This window comes from Equus caballus, chromosome X (assembly GCF_041296265.1).
Source record: "Equus caballus isolate H_3958 breed thoroughbred chromosome X, TB-T2T, whole genome shotgun sequence".
In the NCBI taxonomy this organism is placed as follows: Eukaryota; Metazoa; Chordata; class Mammalia; order Perissodactyla; family Equidae; genus Equus; species Equus caballus.
In genome coordinates, this window is record NC_091715.1 from 16993999 (window position 1) to 17018296 (window position 24298).

The window sequence follows — 24298 nt, forward strand, 5'->3', positions numbered from 1 at the left end:
GATCAAAGAACAAGACCCAACAATATGCTGCCTCCAGGAAACACACCTCAGCCCCAAAGACAAACACAGACTCAAAGTGAAGGGATGGAAGACAATACTCCAACCTAATCATGAACAAAAGAAAGCAGGCGTCGCTATACTTATATCAGACAAAGTAGACTTCAAAGCAAAACAGATAAAGAAAGACAAAGAGGGGCAGTATATAAAGATAAAAGGGACACTCCACCAAGATGACATAACACTTATATACGCACCCAACACAGGAGCACCAAAATTTGTAAAGCAACTCTGAACAAAACTAAAAGGAGACATCAACAACAATACAATAATAGTAGGGGACCTCAATATCCCATTAACACCAATGGATAGATCATCCAGACAGAAAATCAACAATGAAATTATAGAATTAAATGAAAAATTACACCAGATGGACTTAATAGATATATATAAAACACTTCATCCAAAATTAGCAGTTTACACATTCTTCTCAAGTGTGCATGGAACATTCTCAAGGATAGACCATATCTTGGGAAACAAAGCAAGCATCAATAAATTCAAGAGGGTTGAAACAATATCGAGCATCTTTTCTGATCATAATGCTATGAAACTAGAAATCAACTACAAGAATAAAGCTGGGAAAGGGGCAAAAATGTGGAGACTAGGGGCTGGCCCCATGGCCGAGTGGTTAAGTTCGCGCGCTCCGCTGCAGGCGGCCCAGTGTTTCGTTGGTTCGAATCCTGGGCGCGGACATGGCACTGCTCATCAGACCATGCTGAGGCAGCGTCCCACATGCCACAACTAGAAGAACCCACAACGAAGAGTACACAACTATGTACTGGGGGGCTTTGGGGAGAAAAAGGAAAAAATAAAATCTTAAAAAAAAAAAAAATGTGGAGACTAAACAACATGCTACTGAACAAACAACGGATTATTGAAGAAATTAAAGAAGAAATCAAATATTATCTGGAGACAAATGAAAATGAAAACACACCATACCAACTCATTTGGGACACAGCAAAAGCGGTCCTAAGAGGGAAATTCATTGCAATACAGGCTCACCTCAATAAACAAGAAAAATCTCACATAAGCAACCTCAAACAACACCTAACAGAATTAGAAAAAGAAGAACAAACAAAGCCCAAAGTCAGTAGAAGGAGGGAAATAATAAAAATTAGAGCAGAAATAAACGATATTGAAACAAAAAGACAGCAGAAAGGATCAATGAAACAAAGAGTTGGTTCTTCGAAAAAATTAACGAAATCAACAGACCCTTAGCCAGACTCACAAAGAAAAAAAGAGAGAAGTCTCAAATAAATAAAATTAGAAATGAGAGAGGAGAAATCACAATGGATACCAAAGAAATACAAGGGATCATAAGAGAATACTATGAAAAACTATATGCCAACAAATTGAACAACTAGAAGAAATGGATAAATTCCTAGACTCTTACAACTTCCCCAAACCGAATCAGGAAGAAATAGAGAATCTGAATAGACCAATCACAAGTAAAGAAATAGAAACAGTAATCAAAAACCTCCCCAAAAATAAGAGTCCAGGACCAGACAGCTTCTCTGGAGAATTCTAACAAACATTCAAAGAAGATTTAACACCTATCCTTATCAAACTATTCCAGAAAATTGAGGAAGATGGAGCACTCCCTAACACATTCTATGAAGCCAACATCACTCTGATCCCCAAACCTGACAAGAACAACACAAAGAAGGAAAACTACAGGCCAATATCACTGATGAACATAGATGCAAAAATCCTTAACAAAATTCTGGTAAACCAAATACAGCAATACATCAAAAAGATTATACACCATGATCAAGTGGGATTTATACCAGGGGCACAGGGATGGTTCAACAGCCGCAAGTCAATCAATGTGATACACTACATTAACAAAATGAGAAACAAAAACCACATGATCATCTCAATAGATGCAGAGAAAGCATTCAACAAGATCCAACATCCATTTATGATTAAAAAAAAACCCTCAATAAAATGGGTATAGAAGGAAAGTACCTCAACATAATAAAGGCCATATATGACAAACCCACTGCCAACATCATACTCAATGGACAAAAACTGAAAGCCATCCCTCTGAGGACAGGAACAAGACAAGGGTGCCCACTTTCACCACTCTTATTCAACATAGTACTGGAGGTGTTGGCCAGAGCAATTTGGCAGGAAAAAGAAATAAAAGGAATCCAAATAGGCAATGAAGAAGTAAAACTCTTGCTGTTTGCAGACGACATGATCTTATATATAGAAAACCCCAAAGAATCCATAGGAAAACTATTAGAAACAATCAACAGCTACAGCAAAGTTGCAGGGTATAAAATCGACGTACATAAATCAGTAGCATTTCTATACGCTAACAATGAACTAACAGAAAAAGAACTCAAGAACTCAATCCCATTCACAATCACAACAAAAAGAATAAAATACCTTGGGATGAATTTAACCAAGGAAGTGAAACATCTATACAACGAAAACTACAAGACTTTCTTGAAAGAAATTGATGACGACATAAAGAGATGGAAAGACATTCCATGCACATGGATTGGAAGAATAAACATAGTTAAAATGTCCATACTACCTAAAGCAATATACAGATTCAATGCTATCCCAATCAGAATCCCAATGACATTCTTTACAGAAATTGAACAAAGAATCCTAAAATTCATATGGGGCAACAAAAGACCCCGAATTGCTAAAGCAATCCTGAGAAAGAAGAACACACCTGGAGGCATCACAATCCCTGACTTCAAAACATACTACAAAGCGGGGCTGGCCCCGTGGCCGAGTGGTTAAGTTCGCACGCTCCGCTGCAGACGGCCCAGTGTTTCGTCGGTTCGAATCCTGGGCGCGGACATGGCACTGCTCGTCAGACCACGCTGAGGCAGTGTCCCACATGCCACAACTAGAGGAACCCACAACGAAGAATACACAACTATGTACCGGGGGGCTTTGGGGAGAAAAAGGAAAAAAAAATAAAATCTTTAAAAAAAAAAAATACTACAAAGCTACAGTAATCAAAACAGCATGGTACTGGTACAAAAACAGGTGCACAGATCAATGGAACAGAATTGAAAGCCCAGAAATAAAGCCACACATCTATGGACAGCTAATCTTCGATAAAGGAGCTGAGGGCCTACCATGGAGAAAAGAAAGTCTCTTCAACAAATGGTGCTGGGAAAACTGGACAGCCACATGTAAAAGAATGAAAATTGACCATTCTTTTTCACCATTCACAAAAATAAACTCAAAATGGCTCAAATACCTAAAGGTAAGACCTGAAACCATAAGGCTTCTAGAAGAAAATATAGGCAGTACACTCTTTGACATCAGTATCAAAAGGATCTTTTCGGACACCATGTCTTCTTGGACAAGGGAAACAATAGAAAGAATAAACAAATGGGACTTCATCAGACTAAACGGCTTCTTCAAGGCAAGGGAAAACAGGATTGAAACAAAAAACAACCCACCAATTGGGAAAAAATATTTGCAAGTCATATATCCAACAAAGGGTTAATCGCTATACTACATAAAGAACTACACAAGTCAACAACAAAAAAAATCAAACAACCCGATCAAAAAATGGGCAGGGGACATGAACAAACATTTCTCCAAAGAAGATATATGGATGGCCAATAGACACATGAAAGATGCTCATTATCACTAATCATCAGGGAAATGCAAATCAAAACTACACTAAGATAATCACCTTACACCATTAGAATGGCAAAAATAACCAAAACAAAAAGTGACAAATGTTGGAGAGGTTGTGGAGAAAAAGGAACCCTCATACACTGCTGGTGGGAATGCAAACTGGTGCAGCCACTATGGAGAACAGTATGGAGATTTCTCAAAAAATTAAAAATAGAAATACCTTATGACCCAGCCATCCCACTACGGGGTATCTATCCAAAGAACTTGAAATCAGCAATTCCAAAAGTCCCATGCACCCCTATGTTCATCGCAGCATTATTTACAATAGCCAAGATATGGAACCAACCTAAGTGCCCATCAACTGATAATTGGATAAAGAAGATATGGTATATATATATATATATATATATATATATATATATATATATATATATATATGCAATGGAATACTACTCAGCCATAAAAAAGGATAAAATTGTCCCATTCACAACAACATGGATGGACCTTGAAGGTATTATGTTAAGTGAAATAAGCCAGATAGAGAAAGACAATCTCTGTATGACTCCTCTCATATGTGGAAGTTAAACATGTAGACAAAGAGAACAGATTAGTGGTTACCAGGGGAAAGGGTGGATGGGGTGTGGGCACAAAGGGTGAGGGGTTCACCTACAACATGACTGACAAACAATAATGTACAACTGAAATTTCACAAAGTTGTAACTATCATAATCTTAATAAAAAGAAAAAAAAAAAAAGAATCATTCGGTAGAGGGTACAAATACTCCTGCTAGAATGGGTTTGACCAACTTCAGTAACCATGTCACCAAGTTTCCTACCAGTGAGCTTGGACTCCAGTATCTGGGAACTGGGCTTCCTGTCTGTTTTGGTTCTCTCTTGTTACATACGACACACTCAAAAACCTAGGGGCTTAAACAACCATTTCATCTCTTTCATCAGTCTCTTGGTTGACTAAGCTCAGCTGGGTGGTTCCCCTGCTCCACACAATGTCAGCTGGGACTGCAGTCATCTGCAGGCCCTACTGGTGTGGAACATTCAAGATGGTGCGCTCACATGGCTGGCAGTAAGTGCTGGCTCTCTGCTGGGATCTCAGCTGGTGCTGTTGACCAGTGTACCTCATTTCTCCCTTATGTGGCCTCTCCATGTGGCTCAGGCTTCTCACAGCATGGTGACTGGGTTATGAGAGGGAGTGTCTCAAGAACAAGCAACCCAAGAGGAAGAAACATAAGCTGCCAGTCCTTTTAACAACTGAGCTCAGAATTTCCAGAATGTCAGCATAAAGCCAGTCACAAGGCCAGGCCAGATTCACAGGGAGGGGAAATAAGTTCTACCCTTGATGTTAACAGTGGCATGTGTGTAGAGAGAGGGAAGGTATTATTAGGATTATCTTTGGATGACCTTTTGAATGACCCTTTGGAGACTAGCTGGCACACTGTCTATAACTCCCAGCCACTCAATACCTGCTTCCCCAATACCTGCTGTCAGATTACTGTGATAACTAGATTTTGGAAAATATTCTTATTATCTGATACAGGCCTGCCATACTGACATTCTAGATCATGGGTTGCTCAAAGATAATCATATTCTACTAGTTTTTTCCTTGTAAACCAATCCATTGGTTTGAAATTTTCTTTGTAAAGTTCGTAGAATATTTTTTTCTGCTTTTGTTCTTATTTTTAGACCCTGACTGTATTGCTCAGCATCCAGTCTGGAAAACAGAACCCAGACCAGTTATTTTAACAGAGAAAATTTAATATAGGGATTTAGTAAGGCAGGTGTTGGAGGGTTGGGAAAGCAAAAGGGGAACACTGAGGTAACCCAAAGACGGTAACTGCAAGAAGCAGTACCGACCCTGGGCCTGAGGAAGCAAAGGAAAGAAGTCAGTTGCCAGAACCCAGAAGCTCAGAGGAGGGGCCCCATGGAGCTGGGACACAAACCTCTGAGGGGGGAGTTGTTTAGCTGGTGCTGGTGCCTCAGAAGTGTGAGAAGACGGCCTCGTGGACCTTAGACTCATGTCTCTGAGGAGAGCACGGCGAGGCTGGCTCCAGGATTCCTAACAACAACCTGGAAAGTGGAACCAATTGGTGCTGGAACCCACTGCTGCTGATAAAGTGCAGTGCAGCTGCTGGCTGATGCTGGACATGGGGAGGAGCAGGCTCTTCTCTTTCTTCCAGCCTTGCAATATCCCTCCAGTGCACCTATAGGCAGAGCCTAACAGGGACAGCTGGCAAAGCAGAAATGTTTGCAGAGCCCCTGCTCCAGCAGGACAAAGAAGAGTCCGGAATTGAGAAACAATGGCTTAATAACCTCGCGCACTGCTTTCCTCTAAGTGGCAGGGATTTTATTGAGTTATTTTATTTCCATGAATGATGTCTATAATATCATTTGTGGGGATTCTTGGGGGGAGAGGAGCACAGGAATTGCTAAATTTGTGAGTGAAAATGTACTTTAATCTACACCCCAGGGGCAGTTAGTGAACACTAAAGGGCTCTGATCAGTAATTCACATTTCAGGGTAGCTATGCCAACATGGCCATCTGAATCTGCCCCAGGGCTTTTGTATTAACTTAAGGGGTATTAGAAATAATTTCTCATTGGTGAAATGAGCGGTGTTCAAGATAGGTGACGGGCCAGAAAGACTGCATGAGCCTTACAGCTCTTACATAAGTGAGAAAATAAGAATCCAGCACACCCAGCAGCCTAACATGTAGGCACAGACTTCTATTTGATCTGGTGTCCTGCTCCCTTCATAAAGGACAATGAGGTCTGATCTGACTAACAGGCCTGCTCATCTGTCTTCGGAATAGTACTGAGTCTGCCTTCGATGAAGCCTCTGGGGATGGGTGCTTGTTGGAATGCCTAAGGGACTGACAGTAAAGTCACTGGACTCACAGGAACAAGTTGCCTGTTTGGTGACTGTTCCCTCTAAGTGTTTGTATGTTTGGCAGAATTTGGTCTGCGACTTGCTTTTACAGTGATATCCCCCCTGGTTGTGAAGGAGGAGATCCATGACTCTCATCTGTCTCTGATTGTTAACTACTGCCCTATATTAACCAAAGAATTCAGTGATGCCTGAGCAGCCACACTGGCTTAGATCCATTTACAAGAGCTCTAAGAGTGCTGTTGGTGGGAGCTGCATCACCAGTGAAAGAAGCCTAAGGAGAAGGTCATATTTAGGGAGCCGAGTTAGAAGAGCATGGTCAGCAGATCATCCATCCATGAAAATTCTCCTTCCAGCACTTCTCCCTGAAACTTCGGAAATGTGCACGCTGAGAAGCCATTCCCTCACCCTACAATTCACGATCGTCCAGTACTCCGGATCCCAGAACTGCCCTCTTCTTCCAGCCCTCAGCCCTAGTCCCCTCACCTCCACTCCCCACCCAAGCCCTGCCCTGCTGGGCTCTTCTCTCTGGGCCCCGGAACAATACTCACCTGCACTTTGAGAGGTTCACTGTCCGATGAATGAGGAAATGGGCAAGGGGAAGTCCCCAAGGCCACTGTGAAGTTCAAGCAGCTGTGCTGAGAATGTCATGACAATTTTTGAAGTAATTAGGAGATGAAGGGTCACAACACAAAGGATGAGAGATACACATTTTGGAAGAGGATAATCATACAATCTAGAACTCTCCACATCCCTGCTCTGGCATGTAAAGTGTAGTTTCCAAAGCCTCTTCATAAGCATCTCCTACCGCTCCCCAACACACACACAAACACACACACTCTTCCTGAGAGATTACTGGTCTCATCTGAGAAACAATCAATTCAGTGTTGCCAATCACGCCCTTACATCAGCCAGGAAAATCAGGCCAAATTTTAAAAGGATCAGGCTTTATATAAGAAGTTCAGAAAATAAAAAATCAATAAATGCATGAGTCTATACTGTGACCTAAGATGATGTGGGCCTTTGGGGGAAATGGAAGCTATTTGGCACCTTCGGTTGTAATTTCTGTTCTACTGTTTGGCCAGGATGGGATTTTCCAAGGCATTCGTGCAGTTCATTAAATATGTTATTATGTTGGCTTATGTTTCTCTTTCAATTTAAGAACTTAGCTCTTAGAAAACATTTGCCTGAAATGAGTCCAAGTAGTTTAGGCCTCAGAAGCAAATCCATTTTGACTAATAAAAGACTAATTCTCTAAATAAGCAAGATGGTTTTTCTTAAATGAGAATCTAATTGTGAAATCCTATATCCTTAAATCTAGCAAATTACTAGCATAGACATTTCTAAGCCCATGCAACTTGCATCAGATTTCTCATCATCAGAAAAAGGAATAATTTCTCTATCATCAGAATTCGAAATGAGCTGCAAGAACACGGGCCTCAGCTGGCAATTACCTCTTGAAGTAAACAAATCCATATGCTGGGACCTGGAAGATTTGGGTCTCTTCCATGACTTTTCCCATCCCCCCATGCACACCCTCCCCCTCCTACCCCACCCCACCCACCAGCCAATCACTTTCAAACCCTTAATCGGCCTTCTTGTCTGCCCTTTATTGGGGACTAGGAATGGCTCCTGTCTTTAATGAAATTTTCTTCCTCAAATTCCAGAGACAAAACATTATTGCTCATATTTTCAGGCAGAGCAGCTATTCAGGTGTCACTGATCAAGTCTCTCAGCCCTTAAGTCAGAATTGCATAAATTGACACACTCTAAAAAAGAAAATTAGCATGTCACATCTGGGTCTTTTCACTCAGAAATGCATTGATAAGAAGTAGTCTTGGGGGCCAGCCCCGTGGCCGAGTGTGGTTAAGTTCACACACTCCACTTTGGCAGTCCAGGGTTTCACCCGTTCAGATCCTCGGTGCGGACATGGCACTGCTCAACAGGCCATGCTGAGGCGGCGTCCCACATGCCACAACTAGAAGGATCCACAACTAAAATATACAACTATGTACTGGGGGGTTTTGGGGAGAAGAAGGATAAATAAATAAATAAAATCTTTAAAAAAAAGAATTAGTCTTGGAGGCCAGCCCCATGGCTTACTGGTTAAGTTCATGCACTCCACTTCAGTGGTCTGGGTTCGCAGGTCCAGATTCCAGGCACAGACCTACAACACTTGTCAGCCATGGGAGGCAAGCCACATATGAAGTGGAGGAAGACTGGCACAGATGTTAGCTCAGGGCTAATCTTCCTCAGAAAAAAATAAATAAATAAATAAAAAAGAATTAGTCTTCTGGCTATAAACAAATAACTTGGAGCAGTATATCTTACAAAGACAGATCCTACCACTCCCTCCTGGGAGAGATGCCTTTGTCCCTTGGTATCAAATCAGCCACAAGAGCTGATCATTATTCCAGCTGTATCCTTCGAATTGTTGCAAACATTATCAGCCCAGTTCTGTCTTTTTTATTATAGCCACAAAGTAAAGTCTCTCTTCAAACTACTAGGGTCACCTGTAGGCTGTCTTGCAATGTAGTGTGTGGATGACAAAAGTCTAACAAAGGGAAGATTTGAGTAATGAAAATAAAGAGAAGAAAGTAGAGAAGACTTTGAAAAATGCAAAGGCTATGCACATATTTCATTGCCATGAGTCTTTTAGACATGTCTATGTACTAGACTTTTCAAAATAGATTACCTTGAGCAGATCCTCAAACCAAATGTATTCCCTGTTGTTTGTTGTCACTCATGTATACATTGGTTAAATAAAAAGAAAATGAGGGGGCCGACCCGATGGCACAGCGGTTAAGTTCGCATGTTCTGCTTCTCGGCGGTCCGGGGTTCACCGGTTGGGATCCCGGGTGCGGACATGGCACTGCTTGGCAAAAGCCATGCTGTGGTAGGCGTCCCATGTGTAAAGTAGAGGAAGATGGGCACAGATGTTTGCTCAGGGCCAGTCTTCCTCAGCAAAAAGAGGAGGATTGGCAGTAGTTAGCTCAGGGCTAATCTTCCTTAAAAAAAAATTAGTACTCCCTATATGCAAGGCATTAACTATATTAGGTACTGGGGACAAGATGGTGAAATAGAGTCACAGTTTCCAACCTCATGAAGGTCATTCATAGTCTATCAGGGGAGACAGTTAATTAAATTAAAGAAAACAATGCTTTGTGCTAAAGGCTCTGATAAAATCAAGTGCTGGAGCTTTGGCAAGGCAGAGAAGGAGCAACTCATTCAGTCCTGCAGAAGGTGACATGTACACTGATGGAGGGAGACACAGATACCCTGGGGTGAGTGGGAGTAGGAAGACAGAGGTGGGGAAGAGAGAGGGAAGAGTACGTCAGGAGAAGGCAACAGCATGGATGAAGGTTTGAAAGTGAGAGATGGCACACCCCATTATTGGACCTGAAAGGTGATCAGGAGAATAGAGTGAGCAGAACGCAGTGAGGGAGGCAAAGAAGTTGCAAGAAAAATGACAAAAAAAAAAAAACACATAGCATTGGAGATTGGAATGGTGGTTACCTTTGGGGAAGGGGGGAGGGGGGAGGGCAAAAGGGGTGATTAGGGTCACATGTGAGGGGATGGACTATAATTAGTGTTCAGGTGGTGAACGTGATGTAATGTATACAGAATTCGAAATATGATGTACATCTGAAAAAAATAAAAATTAAAAAAAAAAAGAAAAAAGCAGATGTGAAGGGTTTTGGACTTGACCCTAAGGTCAAGGAAAAGTGGTGTTGGCTGGATTGTTCCCAATTCTTCACTCCCTTCATGTTACAGAACTGACCACAGCTTCAGTGTGCAGAGTGCATGTCCCTGCCCCTTGAAGTTGGGTTTAGCAATGTGACATGCTTTGGCCAACGGAATGTTAGCAAAGTAGGCCAGCAGAAGCTATGAATGAGCTCACTTGGTTTAGCTTGCCCTCTTGCGCCCCTACAATCATCCATGAAAAAGACATGCTTCAGGTAGCTGCTGCCCCTTCAGTTTAGGCCCTAGCATGATGGTTCATGGACTAAACCTAAACCCAACCAGAAGCCTGGGGTCCTACCCAGCTGACTGAGCCTTAATGAGCCAAACTGCTGCCAACCTTCAGATCTGAAAGCAGGAAAATAAATATTTATTTTGGTAAGCCACTGAGATTGGGGGATTGTTGTACAGCAACAACTGACTAAAATGCAAAGCCATGGCAAAATTTTCCAGAGGGGAGTGACATGGGCATAGCTGTATTTTAGAACACTGCCTGGCTCCATTATGGAGAACAGATTGAGAGAGAGAAGACTAGTTGGAAGAGGTGCAGAGACCAGTTGGGAGATGGTTTTGTCAATCCAGAGAGAAATGATGGTGGCCTTGCCTAGGGTGACAGTGGCAGGGGACAGAAAGAAGCACTGATTCCTGTTTAGTATTCCTTTAGTACAGTGTTCTTGCTTTGTGTTATTTTTCTTTTCAATATAAAACCTATTTTCCTCTAAGACCAAGATAAGTACAATCTCTCTAAGACATTAGAGCTCAACAGCCTGTTTAGCAGTCCAGATTCATTTGTTCATTCAGGTATTCATTCTACTGCCATCTATTGAATGCCTGCCATGTGTCAGAATAATAAGATATGACACCTCTGCCATCCCAAAGCCTACAGTCCAGGAAGGAGAGACGGACACATAAGCAAATAATTGCAATAATATGTTGGAAGTACTGCAATAAAAGTGAGAATAAAACCTACAAGAACGTAAAGGAGAATCTGATCCTTTATTCTATTAATGTTCCTGGAGATGTTCATATTCGTGTGGGCAGGGGTCTTCATTTTATTCACTTATATATCTCAGGAGTCTAAAAGAAAATGCCTAGCATCCATAATTAGTAGATGACTAATAAATATTTGGTTTTTGTGTTTAGCTTCCTGAACTTTGGCTCAGATTCACCCTTCTGCCCCTTTCAGGTCTAGACTACCTCAAATAGGATTCCTGTGAACTGAGACGATCGATGGTCAATAGTTTTGAGTAACAAAGAGAATGTAGGATAATGACTGAGAGGACATCGCATTGGGCCACCAGGAGGTTGCTATTGACTTTTGAGGGCGGCGTTTCAATAGAGTGCTGGGGTAAGAAACCACACTGCAAACACAAGCTTCCTCATCCTGTTTCTTTTGGTTTTAAGTTCTCCATCAGTGGGGATTAGACTATCTGCCAGACGCGCTGTAGATGCGGGAAGGAAGGCGCACAGCCAAGAAGGACTAGCAGGATGGCTACTACCTTAATGGATTCATCCTGGCCTAAGTCTGGCCCTCAGTTGTGGCCATCCATGAGCTTTATCTCAGAGATCCTGATTCACACTAACCCACAAGGGACTAAATATTACATACCAATTTGCTTCATGATTAATTTTAATTGAGAAATATAACTATTGTGTGGACATTTTTATTCTTATCTGTCTGACCAGTACATTTTTTTCCTTTACACAAGCTATACAGGATGTCTAATTATCAGAAGGTGGCTTAAGGTATATGGAATTAGAGCAAAGAAAGAGGGTTTAAATGTTAAAATAGAATCGGGCTTTCTTAGCCTGACTTAATTTCAGGGTTTGAAGTGTCAGGCATTATGGATATTTATTGAGACTCCTGGAACCCAAAGTATACTAACAAGTACACAGGCTACAGCTGGTCCTAAGGCACCCTCGGCTACCCATCCTAAACACTGCTCTCCAGAAAGAGCTAGTCTTAGCCAATTTAGTGCACCTCACGCAGTAGGTTTCCGAGAATATCTCCCCAGGAGAGTGCATAGAAAGGCAGTGCCCATGTTTACCTAGCCCTCCCTGCTGTTTTCTAGGGCTCCATTGCTGGCCAGTCCTTATTTCTGATTGACACATGGGTTTCCGCAAAGCCTCTGAAGGCGACTCCCCACATCAAGGCCAGGGGCCCTCCCATGTGGAATGTTTCAATACAGAAGGGTAGAATAGGCAAATGCAATTTGTAAAAGAAAACCAGCAAGGGCAGTATTGGTAAATAAATTCAAATTTGGCAGGCTCTTCTTATAAAACTGGTTGTAATACTACAATGCTGGCACACTGATTTTAATATAGGGTTATACCTCCATGACAAGCGATTAGGGAAAATTTCACAACTGTTTGTTTGAACAATCTTTGGCCTTCCAATGAACCACAAAGTAATCAATCATTCTGTCAGTGGTGTATTTATCTTTACATCTCCCCCAACTAATCCCTAACTGACGAAGCAGTGTCAAGATAAAATTACACGGCACTGAATAAAATGTAAGCACAAGCATGAAAACGTTATCACCGTAGATCACCATTCTTGTCAAACTCAGCCCGTGTACATTTACCCATGCAGTTACTGCTCCACAGGTGATTAGATCTGAGTAGATCTGAGTAGCAGTTGTCAATGGGCAGTTACTTCAGAATCACTGGTAGGGTGAGAATGACAGTCCCTTGCAACTGTCTACATGCTAACCAGAAGGGGAAGTCCTTTCATACTTATTTCAAATCCTCAGTTGGTTTGTTAGTATTTCTACTACAATTGGCACATGGTTTCCAGTTTTTCGCCTTTCTTTTGAGGTGTCTGTCCTCTTCAGATGTCTGGTGATTTGGGTCTATGAACTCATATCCCCACGGAGGTACTGGCTTCTCGGCCTCGTAATATCTACAGGCAAGGGCTGAAGGGCAGCCCCTTATCTGGGTCGGCTCCAAAATCCAAGAGAAGCAGTGAAAAGGAGCACTCCAATATGCCCGTCCTTACGCAAGACACTAACTCTCTTATGTGCTGGGGACAGGATGGTGAAATAGAGTCACCCGTTTATTCTCATCCCACTGAGCAAATTCTCAGATCAGGGGTACACCTTCGAACCCTCAGAAAGAAGTGGGACTTAGAGAAGTCAGCTATGAGGGTCTGCAGGGAGCAGGGCAGTTGCCGGGGTCAGGCAGTCCAGCCATCTTCAGTCGCTCCACACCCCAGGAGAGCCTGGCCTCTGCTGAAATGACTCCCACGCAGCGCCCCCTCCCCCAGGCATGGGCTGGTCCGGCTTGAGAGTGTATCCCTCAAGAGAAGTCCTGCATTGGCTTTTGCCAGGAGCCCTGAAAGTGTCCCAGCCTGGGACCATTTCTTATACTAATTTCTCAGCTCGGGGCTGCCAGACCACACAGGTAATGTAAATTCAGACTGAAAACCACCAGACAAAAGGCAGTAATTATAAATTCTCATAGATATATAAATACTTTTTCACTCAAAGCTCTGACCTGGGCGGACAGCTTTTTTGTTTTCTACCTCAGCTGATAGATGGCTTTTCTTTCTACTCCACTGTAGCCCTCTCAGGGTCCCAAGTTAGTACAAGGTTCTTAGTTCCAATTCCCCACTCATCTGCTCCCAGAGCCTTTTTTCTGGACCCCAAAAGTTGTTCAAACTCAAGCCCAAAGATTGGAGTACTTGGTTACAAGGATCGGAGTACTCTCTTTCTCCTCCAGGGGAAACAGTGTCGGCAGCTGCTTACCTCGCGGAATTGTGGGTCCAGCTCTGATTCTGGCCCTCAAGTATTTCCCTAACCATCCTAATTATGCATTTAAAAGGATGCATGCCTTATTTTATCAGGCACTTCTAGGTGTTCTGTAGCAGAAGGGCTTTCAGATTATCCAAACTGCCGCACGGCCCGAATGGAAGGCCTGTTGAAGGCTAGGAAGCATGTAAACATGAACGTGTCCGTGCTCCAGCCTCAAAGTCCCAGCCTTACCTCCTGCCAGGGGCTGGGGCCAGGGGTGTTTTGAAGAGGCACACCGCCGCAAGTGATTCTGATGTGTATCTCTGCTTACGAACCACTGGAACGGAAAATAACAAGCCTGGATCATTATATTGTGCAAGGAGATTGCTTACATTTTACTGGAAAATAATCTTTGCCTATTTTTCAAAAGAAATAGTGTTTTTTTTGTGTGTGTGTGAGAAAAATTGTCCCTGAGCTAACATTTGTTGTCAATCTTCCTCTTTTTGCTTGAGGAAGATTGTCCCTGAGCCAACATCTGTGCCGGTCTTCCTCTATTTTGTGTGTGGGACTCCACCATACCATGGCTTGATGAGCAGTGTGTAGGTCCACACCTAAGATCCGAACCCACAAACCCTGGGCTGCCAAAGCAGAGCACACAAACTTAACCACTACACCACAGGGCCGGCCCCTGATGGTAAGTTCTTTTTATAGCTAATTGGATGCAGAAGAGTTTATTATATAGTGCACAATTCCATTTTCTGAAAGGGTAGGAAAAAATAGATGTTTATACCATGTTTCCTGCAGGAAAACCTTCCTTGGCCAAAATTTTGCTGAGCTCTGAAAACGTTTTAAAACTTTTGCATCATTTGCTTTGCCCTGTCAACATGTTGAGAACCAATGTCAGAGACTTTTGACCTTTGGCAGTTTCTTAGCTGAATAGGTAATAATTCAGAATTTTTAATTATGTCACTGATAAGATAAGTAAATAAGTAGATGAAAATTTTCAAGTGCCACGTACAGCTGCTATCTAGTTTGCAGTTCTTACCAAAACCCATTAAATCCAAGAGGATAAAATGCCCATTTTGAGTATTGTACAGGATTTGTACAGAAGGTACAAGCTAAATTTTTCAAGTCACCTATTAGAATTATTATTGATACAATCCATGCTTTGTGTAAAGGTAATTTGCTTTCTGAAAATTTTCCTGGTTATCAAACAATATTAGAAAATAAATGCTGAATTTTCTTCTCAGTTATTTTATTTTGCCAGTCCTCACTATCACATCTAAGCAGTGTGTACTTGCCCCAAATTGAAGCAATCAAAAATCCATATTCTGTATACCATGATAAGTGTTTTATATGAGGTATCTCATTTATTCCTTGTAACAGCTCCCTGCTCATATTAGCCACATTTTACAAATGAGAAATGAAGTAATTTGCAAGATTGCACAAGCGATAGGTGGTACAGCTTCTATTTGAACCTAGGCCATTTAACTCTGGAGCCTGCATGTCTAACCACAAAACTGTACTGGCTCTTAAATTTAAAAAAATTAAAATCAAAAACATACAAATAAGAAGCCTACTTAAGGAACATTCTAGGATCACAATGTCTAATACCAAGTTTTATTGGGGTGACTCCTCCAAATATATCCCAAACCCAACTACCTCTCACATCCACTGCCTCTGATTGGGACATCACAGTAAGGGACCTCAGTGGCTCTGCACAGCACAGCATGGTCTCGGGATCAGCAGTATGGACATCAGCTGACAACTGGTTAGAAATGCAGATTCTCTACCCCACCTTCATCCCAGCCCTGCTGACTCAGAAACTCTGGGGGTGGGACTGGCGAGCTGTGTTTTAACAAGCCCTCAAGGGGATTCTGATGCACACTCAAGTTTAATGACTGGCCTAACAGAAAGATGCGTTCGTCCAGTCTTTTGATAGCCTTGCCAAACTTCAGACAGTCTCTACTGAACCATCATTTTTTTTTTGAGGAAGATTAGCCCTGAGCTAACATCTGCCACCAATCCTCCTCTTTTTTGCTGAGGAAGACTGGCCCTGAGCTAACATCTGTGCCCATCTTCCTCTACTTTATATGTGGGACGCCCGCCACAGCATGGCTTGACAAGTGGTGCCATGTCCACACCCAGGATCCAAACCCGTGAACCCCAGGCCGCCAAAATGGAACGTGCAAACTTAACCGCTGCACCACCAGGCCAGCCCCTGAACCATTGTCACTCTTCTATCTTTACAGAATAAAGTTTTGCCTTTGGGAACACAGTGATCTTCAATTCTTCTCAGGTATGTGCTTCCTTCAAGAGCTAAACTAGATCTGCACAAATCTACCACCTCGGGTCTCCTGAGACCCTGATACTGTCTGGGGCTTCATGTACCCAGTCCATGCATAGAATCCTTTATAGCTCAGCAGAGTTTAACAACAAAAATAATTTAAAAGGATTTCTAATGCCCGCTTGTGCCCCTCAAAGAACATTAAAGGTGACTAAAATTAAAGGACTGAAAATACCAAGTCCTTGTATGTCAATAATATCTCAATAAAGCTTGAAACTTTTTTTTTAATTTTAAATATATCAAGTCTAGGCAAGGATATGGAGCAACTGGAACTCTCTTGCATTGTTGGTGAGAATGTACATCAGTACATCCTTTTTGGAAAACTGTTTGACACAAAATACTAAAGATACAGATATGTCCAGTCTATGACCCAGTAATTCCACACTCAGACATATACCCAACATAAATGAACGATTATGCCCACCAGCACATATATACAAAAATGTTCATGGCATTGTTATTCATAATAGCCAAACACTGGAAACACTGGAAACACCTAAATATCCACCAACTATAGAACAGATAAATAATTTGTGAAATACTACACAGAGGTAAGAAACAAAAACAAAAATCTGCTTTTGCTACATACAAAAATATTGATCAGGGGCTGGCCCTGTGGCCGAGTGGTTAAGTTCGCGCGCTCCGCTGCAGGCGGCCCAGTGTTTCGTTGGTTCGAATCCTGGGCGCGGACATGACACTGCTCATCAAGCCATGCTGGGGCGGTGTCCCACATACCACAACTAGAAGGACCCACAATGAAGAATATACAACTATGTACTGGGGGGCTTTGGGGAGAAAAAGGGAAAAAAATAAAATCTTTAAAAAAAAAATATTGATCAATCTTACAAATGTAATGTTTAATGAAAGAAGGCAGACACAAAAGAATATATACCATATGATTCCATTTTTATGACATTAAGAAAAAAGAGAAAAACTTATCTCTGGTGATAGAAACCAGAAGAGTGGTTACTTCTGGGCAGGGGGATGCACTGGGAAAGGGATGTGGAAGACACGTAGGGTACTGGTATGTTCTGTATCTTCACCTGGGTGCTAGGTACACAGGTATAGACATATGTTAAAAATTCATCAAGCTCAGCCCTTAAGATTTGTGCATTTGACCATACATAAGTAACATCTCAAAATAAAAGGGAAACAGTGAAATCAATGAAGAATATTAAAGGAGATCCAGATCAGAACCACAGCAAGAGCCCTAAAGTCAGCTTTCCTCTCCTCCCCAATTCTCTCACACACATAGCTGCCACAGCACCTCTCACAAGCCATGCTGTGGCAGGTGTCCCACATATAAAGTAGAGGAAGATGGGCATGGATGTTAGCTCAGGCCAGTCTTCCTCAGCAAAAAGAGGAGGATTGACAGCAGATGTTAGCTCAGGGCTGATCTTCCTCAAAAATAAAAAAAAAGAATAGGTTGATCTCTTGAATTCAGGCATTTCTTGCTGTCATCTTGCGTCCTCTATCTTGTCTCTTCTGCTGCCGCCAGCTAGCTACCACTCCTGATAAATTCCAGAAACCAGCAGGATTCAATTCAGTGTTTTGTTTTGACTGCTGGGTCCCTGATGAGAACACCAAGCTGGTTGAATAAGTAAATTTTTATGATGGGAACAGAAACACACAATCAATTCATTTCCTACATATCTTGAGTAATCGGATAGCCACACAGTAGCTGGGACTTCTCCCAGCAAGTGGTCCAGAAAAGGCTTCAGGCTAACAAAAGAGAAGGCTTCTCAATTCTTAAGTTAATATTCTCCTCCCAGGGAAGAACAGTGTTAAAAACTACAGTTCACAGTTATACAAGAGCAAACGAAGGTCAGTTCAAATACAAGAGTGTGCCACTGGTCTTAGTGCAGTTTGAAGCTTTAATAACTTCAGAAGTACAAATTCTACGAACTTACACAAAACAGCATTTGAAAGTAAAATTATTTCAATTTCTTTCATGCTTATTTGGTCTCGGGAATTGTGTGTGTGTGAGGAAGATTGGCCCTGACCTAGCATCTGTTGCCAATCCTTCTCTTTCTGCTTGAGGACAATTGTTGCTGAGCTAACATCTGTGCCAGTCTTCCTCTATTTTATGTGGGACACTGCCACAGCGTGCCTTGACAAGCAGTGCTTGGTCCAAGCCTGGGATCCGGGGCTGCGAACCCCAGGCCACCAAAACAGAGTGCACAAACTTAACCACTGTGCCACACAGGCCAGTCCCTGGTGTTGGGAACTTTTGAACTGTAAATGTATTTCAATTTTTTCTTTCAGTCAATGTTTGCCATCTTCAGTTAGGGGTCTAAAAAATTTGAAATTTAAAATTATTCAAAATTCACAAAATGAAATAAGTCTGAAAGAAATTTAAATAAACTTGCAAGTCATGCGTTTTGCAAGTTTTCAGCATTTATTCTTCTGATAATATCAAAAGCTAAAACTGTACTAAGACTTTTGGGACACCTGTACATGGAAAACTATGGAGTCACAGGGTGCTTGAATATAAACTTTTATAATTTACACTCAGCTATGTCCAAAATAAACTGAAACATTTTATAACAACACATACACACCGATATATGCAAGGTGATGTAAAAGTAAGTCATAAGCTTTCTTGAAGCTACACAGATACTGTGCTAAATTATTAAAACTTTTTTAGGAAAAGTATGGGAGGGTGAGGCAAACTGGTAGCAATATCTGTAGTATAGGTTTCTAGTATGTATTTTTACTTTGGAGGGTGTTGAGGGTGTATTTTTATTTGGAATGCTTCTTCTTAAGATAGTATTATGTTTTCAATATTTTGATATTAGTAGTATTATTGCTAATGATGCTTTTCCAGAAAAGTTAAAACAACTAACTTTTAAAGACTCAAACACTAAGACAATGCCAGGTGCCAGCCCAGTGGTGCAGCAATTAAGTTCACACGATCGCTTTGGTGGCCTGGGGTTTGCCACTTCGGATCCTGGGTGTGGACATGGCACCGCTTGGCAAGCCATGCTGTGGCAGGCGTCCCACATATAAAGTAGAGGAAGATGGGCACGGGTGGGCCAGTCTTCCTCAGCAAAAGGAGGATTGGTAGCAGATGTTAGCTCAGGGCTAATCTTCCAAAAAAAAAGAGAGAGAGAATGCCAAAAAACACTTCATAAATGTTAGTTTTCCTTCCTATTAGAGATCACAGTTCAGTGGTTCTCAATCTTGATTGCACAGCAGAACGACCAAAGGATCTTAAAAAAACACTGATGATTGGGTCCCACGCTGGGATTCTGAGTCATTTCGTCTAGCCTACTGAACGGCCATGGGGAATTTTAAAAGCTCCCTGCTTCTTCTAATGTACAGCCAAGGTTGAGAACCACTGCTCCAGGTCAATATATAATCAGGCATACGTCAACATAAACTTATGTACAGATGTTCAGAGCTCCATTTTTTTTTTTTTACCATAGCACCGATCTCAAATTTTATAATGGAAGAGGTTGAGAAGAAAACCCAGTTTAATCAGCAACGTGGACGAATCTCAAAAATATTATGCTGAGCGAAGTAAGCCGGACAGAAAAGAGTACTTACTGTATGATCCTATTTACATAAAGTTTAAATAAATTAGAACGGGGAGGGGGTTGACTGGGAAGGGACGCAAAGGAAATTTCTGAGATTAGAAACGTTCTCTATTTTAAGGTACACAGATAGATGCAGTTATCAAAACTCATCGAAATGGACAGTTGAGATCTGCATTATGATTTCGCTTTATGTAAACTACGCTCCAATAAAAAGAACGAATAAACGTAATTAACTTAAATCTGGATACCTATGTCAGGATTTGGGAGGCAGCGACGATTATTACTTCAGATGACCCCCAAACCCTCACTGGATTAAAAGCAACTGCAAACCCCAGACCAGCACCGGAAAGAATGGAGAGCCGACAGCAGGGAGAGCCAAAGCCTAAGAAATCGCTGCTGGGCTGGCAGACACAGCGGAATGACGCCAGGGCAGCGGCGCCCGAGTGTAGCACGAAAAGAAGCCCCCGCGCCCTTTTCCGGTGCGCACACGTCCGACCCTGTGTCCCATAGGAAGGGTCCGGAGGGAAACGGCGGCACCGCGAGAAAGGAGCCGGGGACAGCTTGGTTCCTGCGCGGATGCTGGGGCTGTAGGCGCCGCGCTGTCAGCTGGCTGAGGCTCTAAGGGAGAAGGACGTCGGGGCTCGCCTTCCCTCCGCTACTTCCGCCGCTGTCATGATTCCGGTGTCGCTGGTGGTGGTGGTGGTGGGCGGCTGGACTGCCGTCTACCTGACCGACTTGGTGCTGAAGGTGAGGGCCTCGGGGCTAAGGCCCAAGCCCGCGGAGCCCGTGGCCGGGGCGCAAGGCCCGATGCCTCGTCTCTTGCCCCGCCTTGCGCCTCCCGGGCCGGACGCGGCGCAGCCGTAGCCCACAGGCCGCCCTCCGCGTGTCGCCCGGCTCCGTGCTGTGAATAAAGCCCGGCGGGAGGGGTGTGGCGGCCCGCGCAGCCGCCGCAGTCGCATTGCGGGTGGTGCAGGCCCGCAGCCATCGGGTCCTGCCCGAGAGGCGCCGGCAGTGGGCTTGGGAGGGCTGGGGCCTGCCGGACCCCGCGGCAGCGCACCAGAGGCAAAAGGAAAATGTCTGCCTAGGAAAGGCATGGTTTCCTTCGTTGTCTTTAAGATCACGACCCTCTGGAGACTCTGGTATTGGAATGAATCTAAGACAACTTGTGATTTAGATCAGTGGTCTCAAACCGTGAAGTGCGTACGATCATCTGGGGTTCCGGTTAAAATGCACATTCTGATTCGGCAGATCTGGGGCAGGGCCTAAGATGCAACCAGGTCCCAAGTGTTACCAGTGCTACTAGTCTACAGATAACTAGTTTCTGACAACTCGAATTCTCGTTTGCACCCTGCACACCCTTCTCCACACTAGCCCCCGAAACCCTCCAAACACACACACCCTGGGTGCTCGACCCATTCTTCAGTTATTTGGGAAGGATAGCAAAAATGATGAACAATTGTCTGACCACATGCTTCAAGCAACCTTTCGAAATGGAATGTTGGGGGTTGGGGGTAACTGTACATGTGGAATAAATTCCTATACGATCTCAAATGTTTAATTAAAAATTCCAATTGTGAATAGTGAGTATCTATATACTATTTATAATAGTAAATAGCAGCACGTGCATCATCTGAGAGCTTGTCAGAAATGTAGACTCTCAGGCCTCATCCCTGACCTACAGAATCAGAATCTGCATCTTCACAAGATCGCCAGGTGCTTCCTCTGCACGTACTTGGCATAGTGCTTACCATGTCATAAGCAGTACAGGCCACTGCTTCTTTCAACAGTGATTTTGTTATTTAGAGAAAACAAAGCCTCATGATTTCTTCGTGTTGCATATGTGACAAAAAATCCAAAATAAAAAGAACTTTTTGAACCTCTACAGTCTCTGGTCAAGTGTGTGAGGTGATCAGGCTGTCACTTTAATTTCAGTAACAGTCTCTAGCTCCCTAAGAGAGCACTATTCCTTGAGCAAAAGACCTAACTCACATCCAGGCTATCTGCCTGGGGAATGGAGAGACCTCGAATTTTAGGAGTCTGCACCTTCAGCTTCTCTGCTTCCATCTTGGTCTACTATCCCACCCTTGGTTCATCTGGGGTTTCCTCAGTAGACATCTGCTGGAAGGGTGTGTCCCTCCTTTTCCAAGTCCTGGAAAACAAGCAGGTTTTAAAAACTTCACGTGAAGACTGAGAGCTGAGAACATCACAGATCTGAAGGCAAACTGATACCTATATACAGACTTGGGTCATTTTTTATGACAGTAATAGGGCTGAAATATCCTTCTGGAGACAGATAAGTTTCTCCAATGAATGGGCATCCATATGACAAAATACTATACTTACTGTAACTGAGGTGATGGGGATTTGTGTCAGGTATATAAAACAACCTTACATTATCTAAAACCCTACATTACTCAAGGACTTCAACTTCCCTAAAGATAAAATTTGTTAGGTTGTGTATGAGCAGATAGCCCCCCAACCCTGAAGAATGTAAGAGAAGTTACCAAGACCAAGATGGCTTTAACTAAGTTTTGTACTTTTACGTGATCAAAGTCGGCCTAATTTCTTGGGGTTGTTGCTCAGAAGAGCATAGAAAGCACTAATTCCAACTAACCTGTCCACTCTGTTGGATGGGTTGGGGGTCTTCTTAAATTGTCACACAAGACTTCTTGTTAGGGTAACAAGACTTCTAGGCCTGCGCTGTCCAGCATGGTAGCTACTACCTGTGGCCACTGAGCATTTGAAATAGAGCTAATCCAAATTGAGATGGATACCAGATTTCAAAGACTTAGTGCATAAATAAATAAATAGAGTGTAAAGCATTTCAATAATTTTTTATATTGATTACATGTTGAAATGATAGTATCTTGGCTATTTTGAGTTAAATTAATCTGTTTCATACTTTTAAAATTTTGGCTGCTAGAAAATTTAAAATTACATATGTGGCTTGCATTTCCAGCCCATGTTATATTTCTGTTGGACAATGCTGTTTTAAGCAGAGGTCAGCAAACTTTTTCTATAAAGGGCCAGATAGTATTTTAGGCTTTGTGGGCTGTGCAGGATATCTGTTGTATATTCTCGTTTTTTGTTGCCTTTTTTTACAATCCCTTAAAAATGTAAAAACCATTCTTAGCTCACAGGCTGTACAAAAACAGTCTGTAGGCTGGATTTGGCCCATGGGTCATAGTTTGCCAGACCCTAACCTCAGCAGACCAGCTAATCTAAGACCTTTACTTTAATATCCTGAAGAATAAACATAAAGCTTTAAAATTATAAGAGTTTGGGCGGTCAGTATCTTACTTTCCTATAGAAAATACTTCTTTTTGATTTTCTTAAATATTATAAATTGTTCTTCAAAATTGAGTGATGTGGAACTTTTCTTTCTCTCTTAGTCATCAGTGTATTTTAAGCATTCTTATGAAGACTGGCTGGAAAACAACGGATTGAGCATTTCCCCTTTTCACATCAGATGGCAAACTGCTATTTTCAATCGTGCCTTTTACAGTTGGGGACGGCGGAAAGCGAGGATGCTTTACCAGTGGTATTCTTCATTTTCTCTTTTTGGTTTAAATTAGTTATTGTGATCATGAGAAAAGCTTATAAATGAACTATTTCCATCATTTTCCAGTCTACTGAGTTTTAAAATGTTGACAGTCTAAAAACTTTCTGGTTTTATATAAACTTACGGGATTGCATCATTGTTCTTTTGCATACATTCAAAATCAGTGTTCTATATCTTGATCTGGGTGGTGGATACATGAGTGCACGTATGTAAAAATTCAATAAGCTGTCCACTTCAGACTTGTACACTTTACTGTGTAAGTTATGTACTAACAGAAAAGCAAAAAACATATGGAGCGTTTTCCATCAGGAAAATAATCCTAGAGAATTCTCTCGCCTCTCATCACACTTAGAAACAAGGGTCCTGGGAGTCATAGGATGCCCAAAAGTCTGCAGGCTTTCCTCTGTACTTCTTTTGTGATATCCCTCCACAGGAAGGATATTTAAAATATGTAACAACCAGTAAGGCATACACATGAGCCAATTGGAAAAATGGCCAGCCAGATTGCAGCAACGGGGTCCTGGAGCCCCCTGGCCATGCCAGTCATACCCCTTTTGTTTAAAAATCAAGGAGTTTATGGTGATTATGGTGAGGGGGTTTATGATGATCTCTGGGACACCCTAGAGACCGACAGGTTCTGTAGTTCAGAGAATTTCTAGCATGGGAATAGGGGACCTTTGTCTAAATTCCTTTTTGTTAAAAATTTAGCTCCAAATGGAATAGAGCTAAATGTAAACAACCAGATCATCAAAAAGCAGAAAATGCAACAGCAAATCAAAGCAAACAAAATAGAAAGAAGGAAATA

General features: G+C 42.3%; 2 protein-coding genes across 8 annotated transcripts in view; one reads left to right on the forward strand and one right to left on the reverse strand.

Annotated features, from left to right (window-relative positions):
- Nucleotides 1-20383, reverse strand: part of SMPX (small muscle protein X-linked) — a 128177-nt gene extending 107794 nt beyond the window's left edge. For both annotated transcript variants that reach the window (XM_070257240.1, XM_070257239.1), the window contains exons 1-2: nt 20180-20383; nt 14298-14382 (exon numbers count right to left, since the gene is read on the reverse strand). The gene's annotated coding sequence lies outside the window, so the exon portion shown is untranslated. The remainder of the gene's footprint in view (nt 1-14297; nt 14383-20179) is intronic.
- A 49-nt stretch (nt 20384-20432) lies between these two features.
- Nucleotides 20433-24298, forward strand: part of MBTPS2 (membrane bound transcription factor peptidase, site 2) — a 42284-nt gene continuing 38418 nt past the window's right edge. For 4 of the 6 annotated variants that reach the window (XR_002805511.2, XM_023634091.2, XM_070257237.1 and 1 more), the window contains exons 1-2: nt 20469-20678; nt 23324-23472. Coding sequence is in view for 4 of the 6 variants with exons in the window: in XM_023634091.2 (XP_023489859.1) it covers nt 20604-20678; nt 23324-23472 (224 nt within the window). In the remaining 2 variants the exon portion in view is untranslated. Of the gene's footprint in view, nt 20679-23323; nt 23473-24298 lie in introns of all 6 variants that reach the window. The other 2 variants (XM_023634090.2, XM_070257238.1) reach the window with 2 other exon arrangements.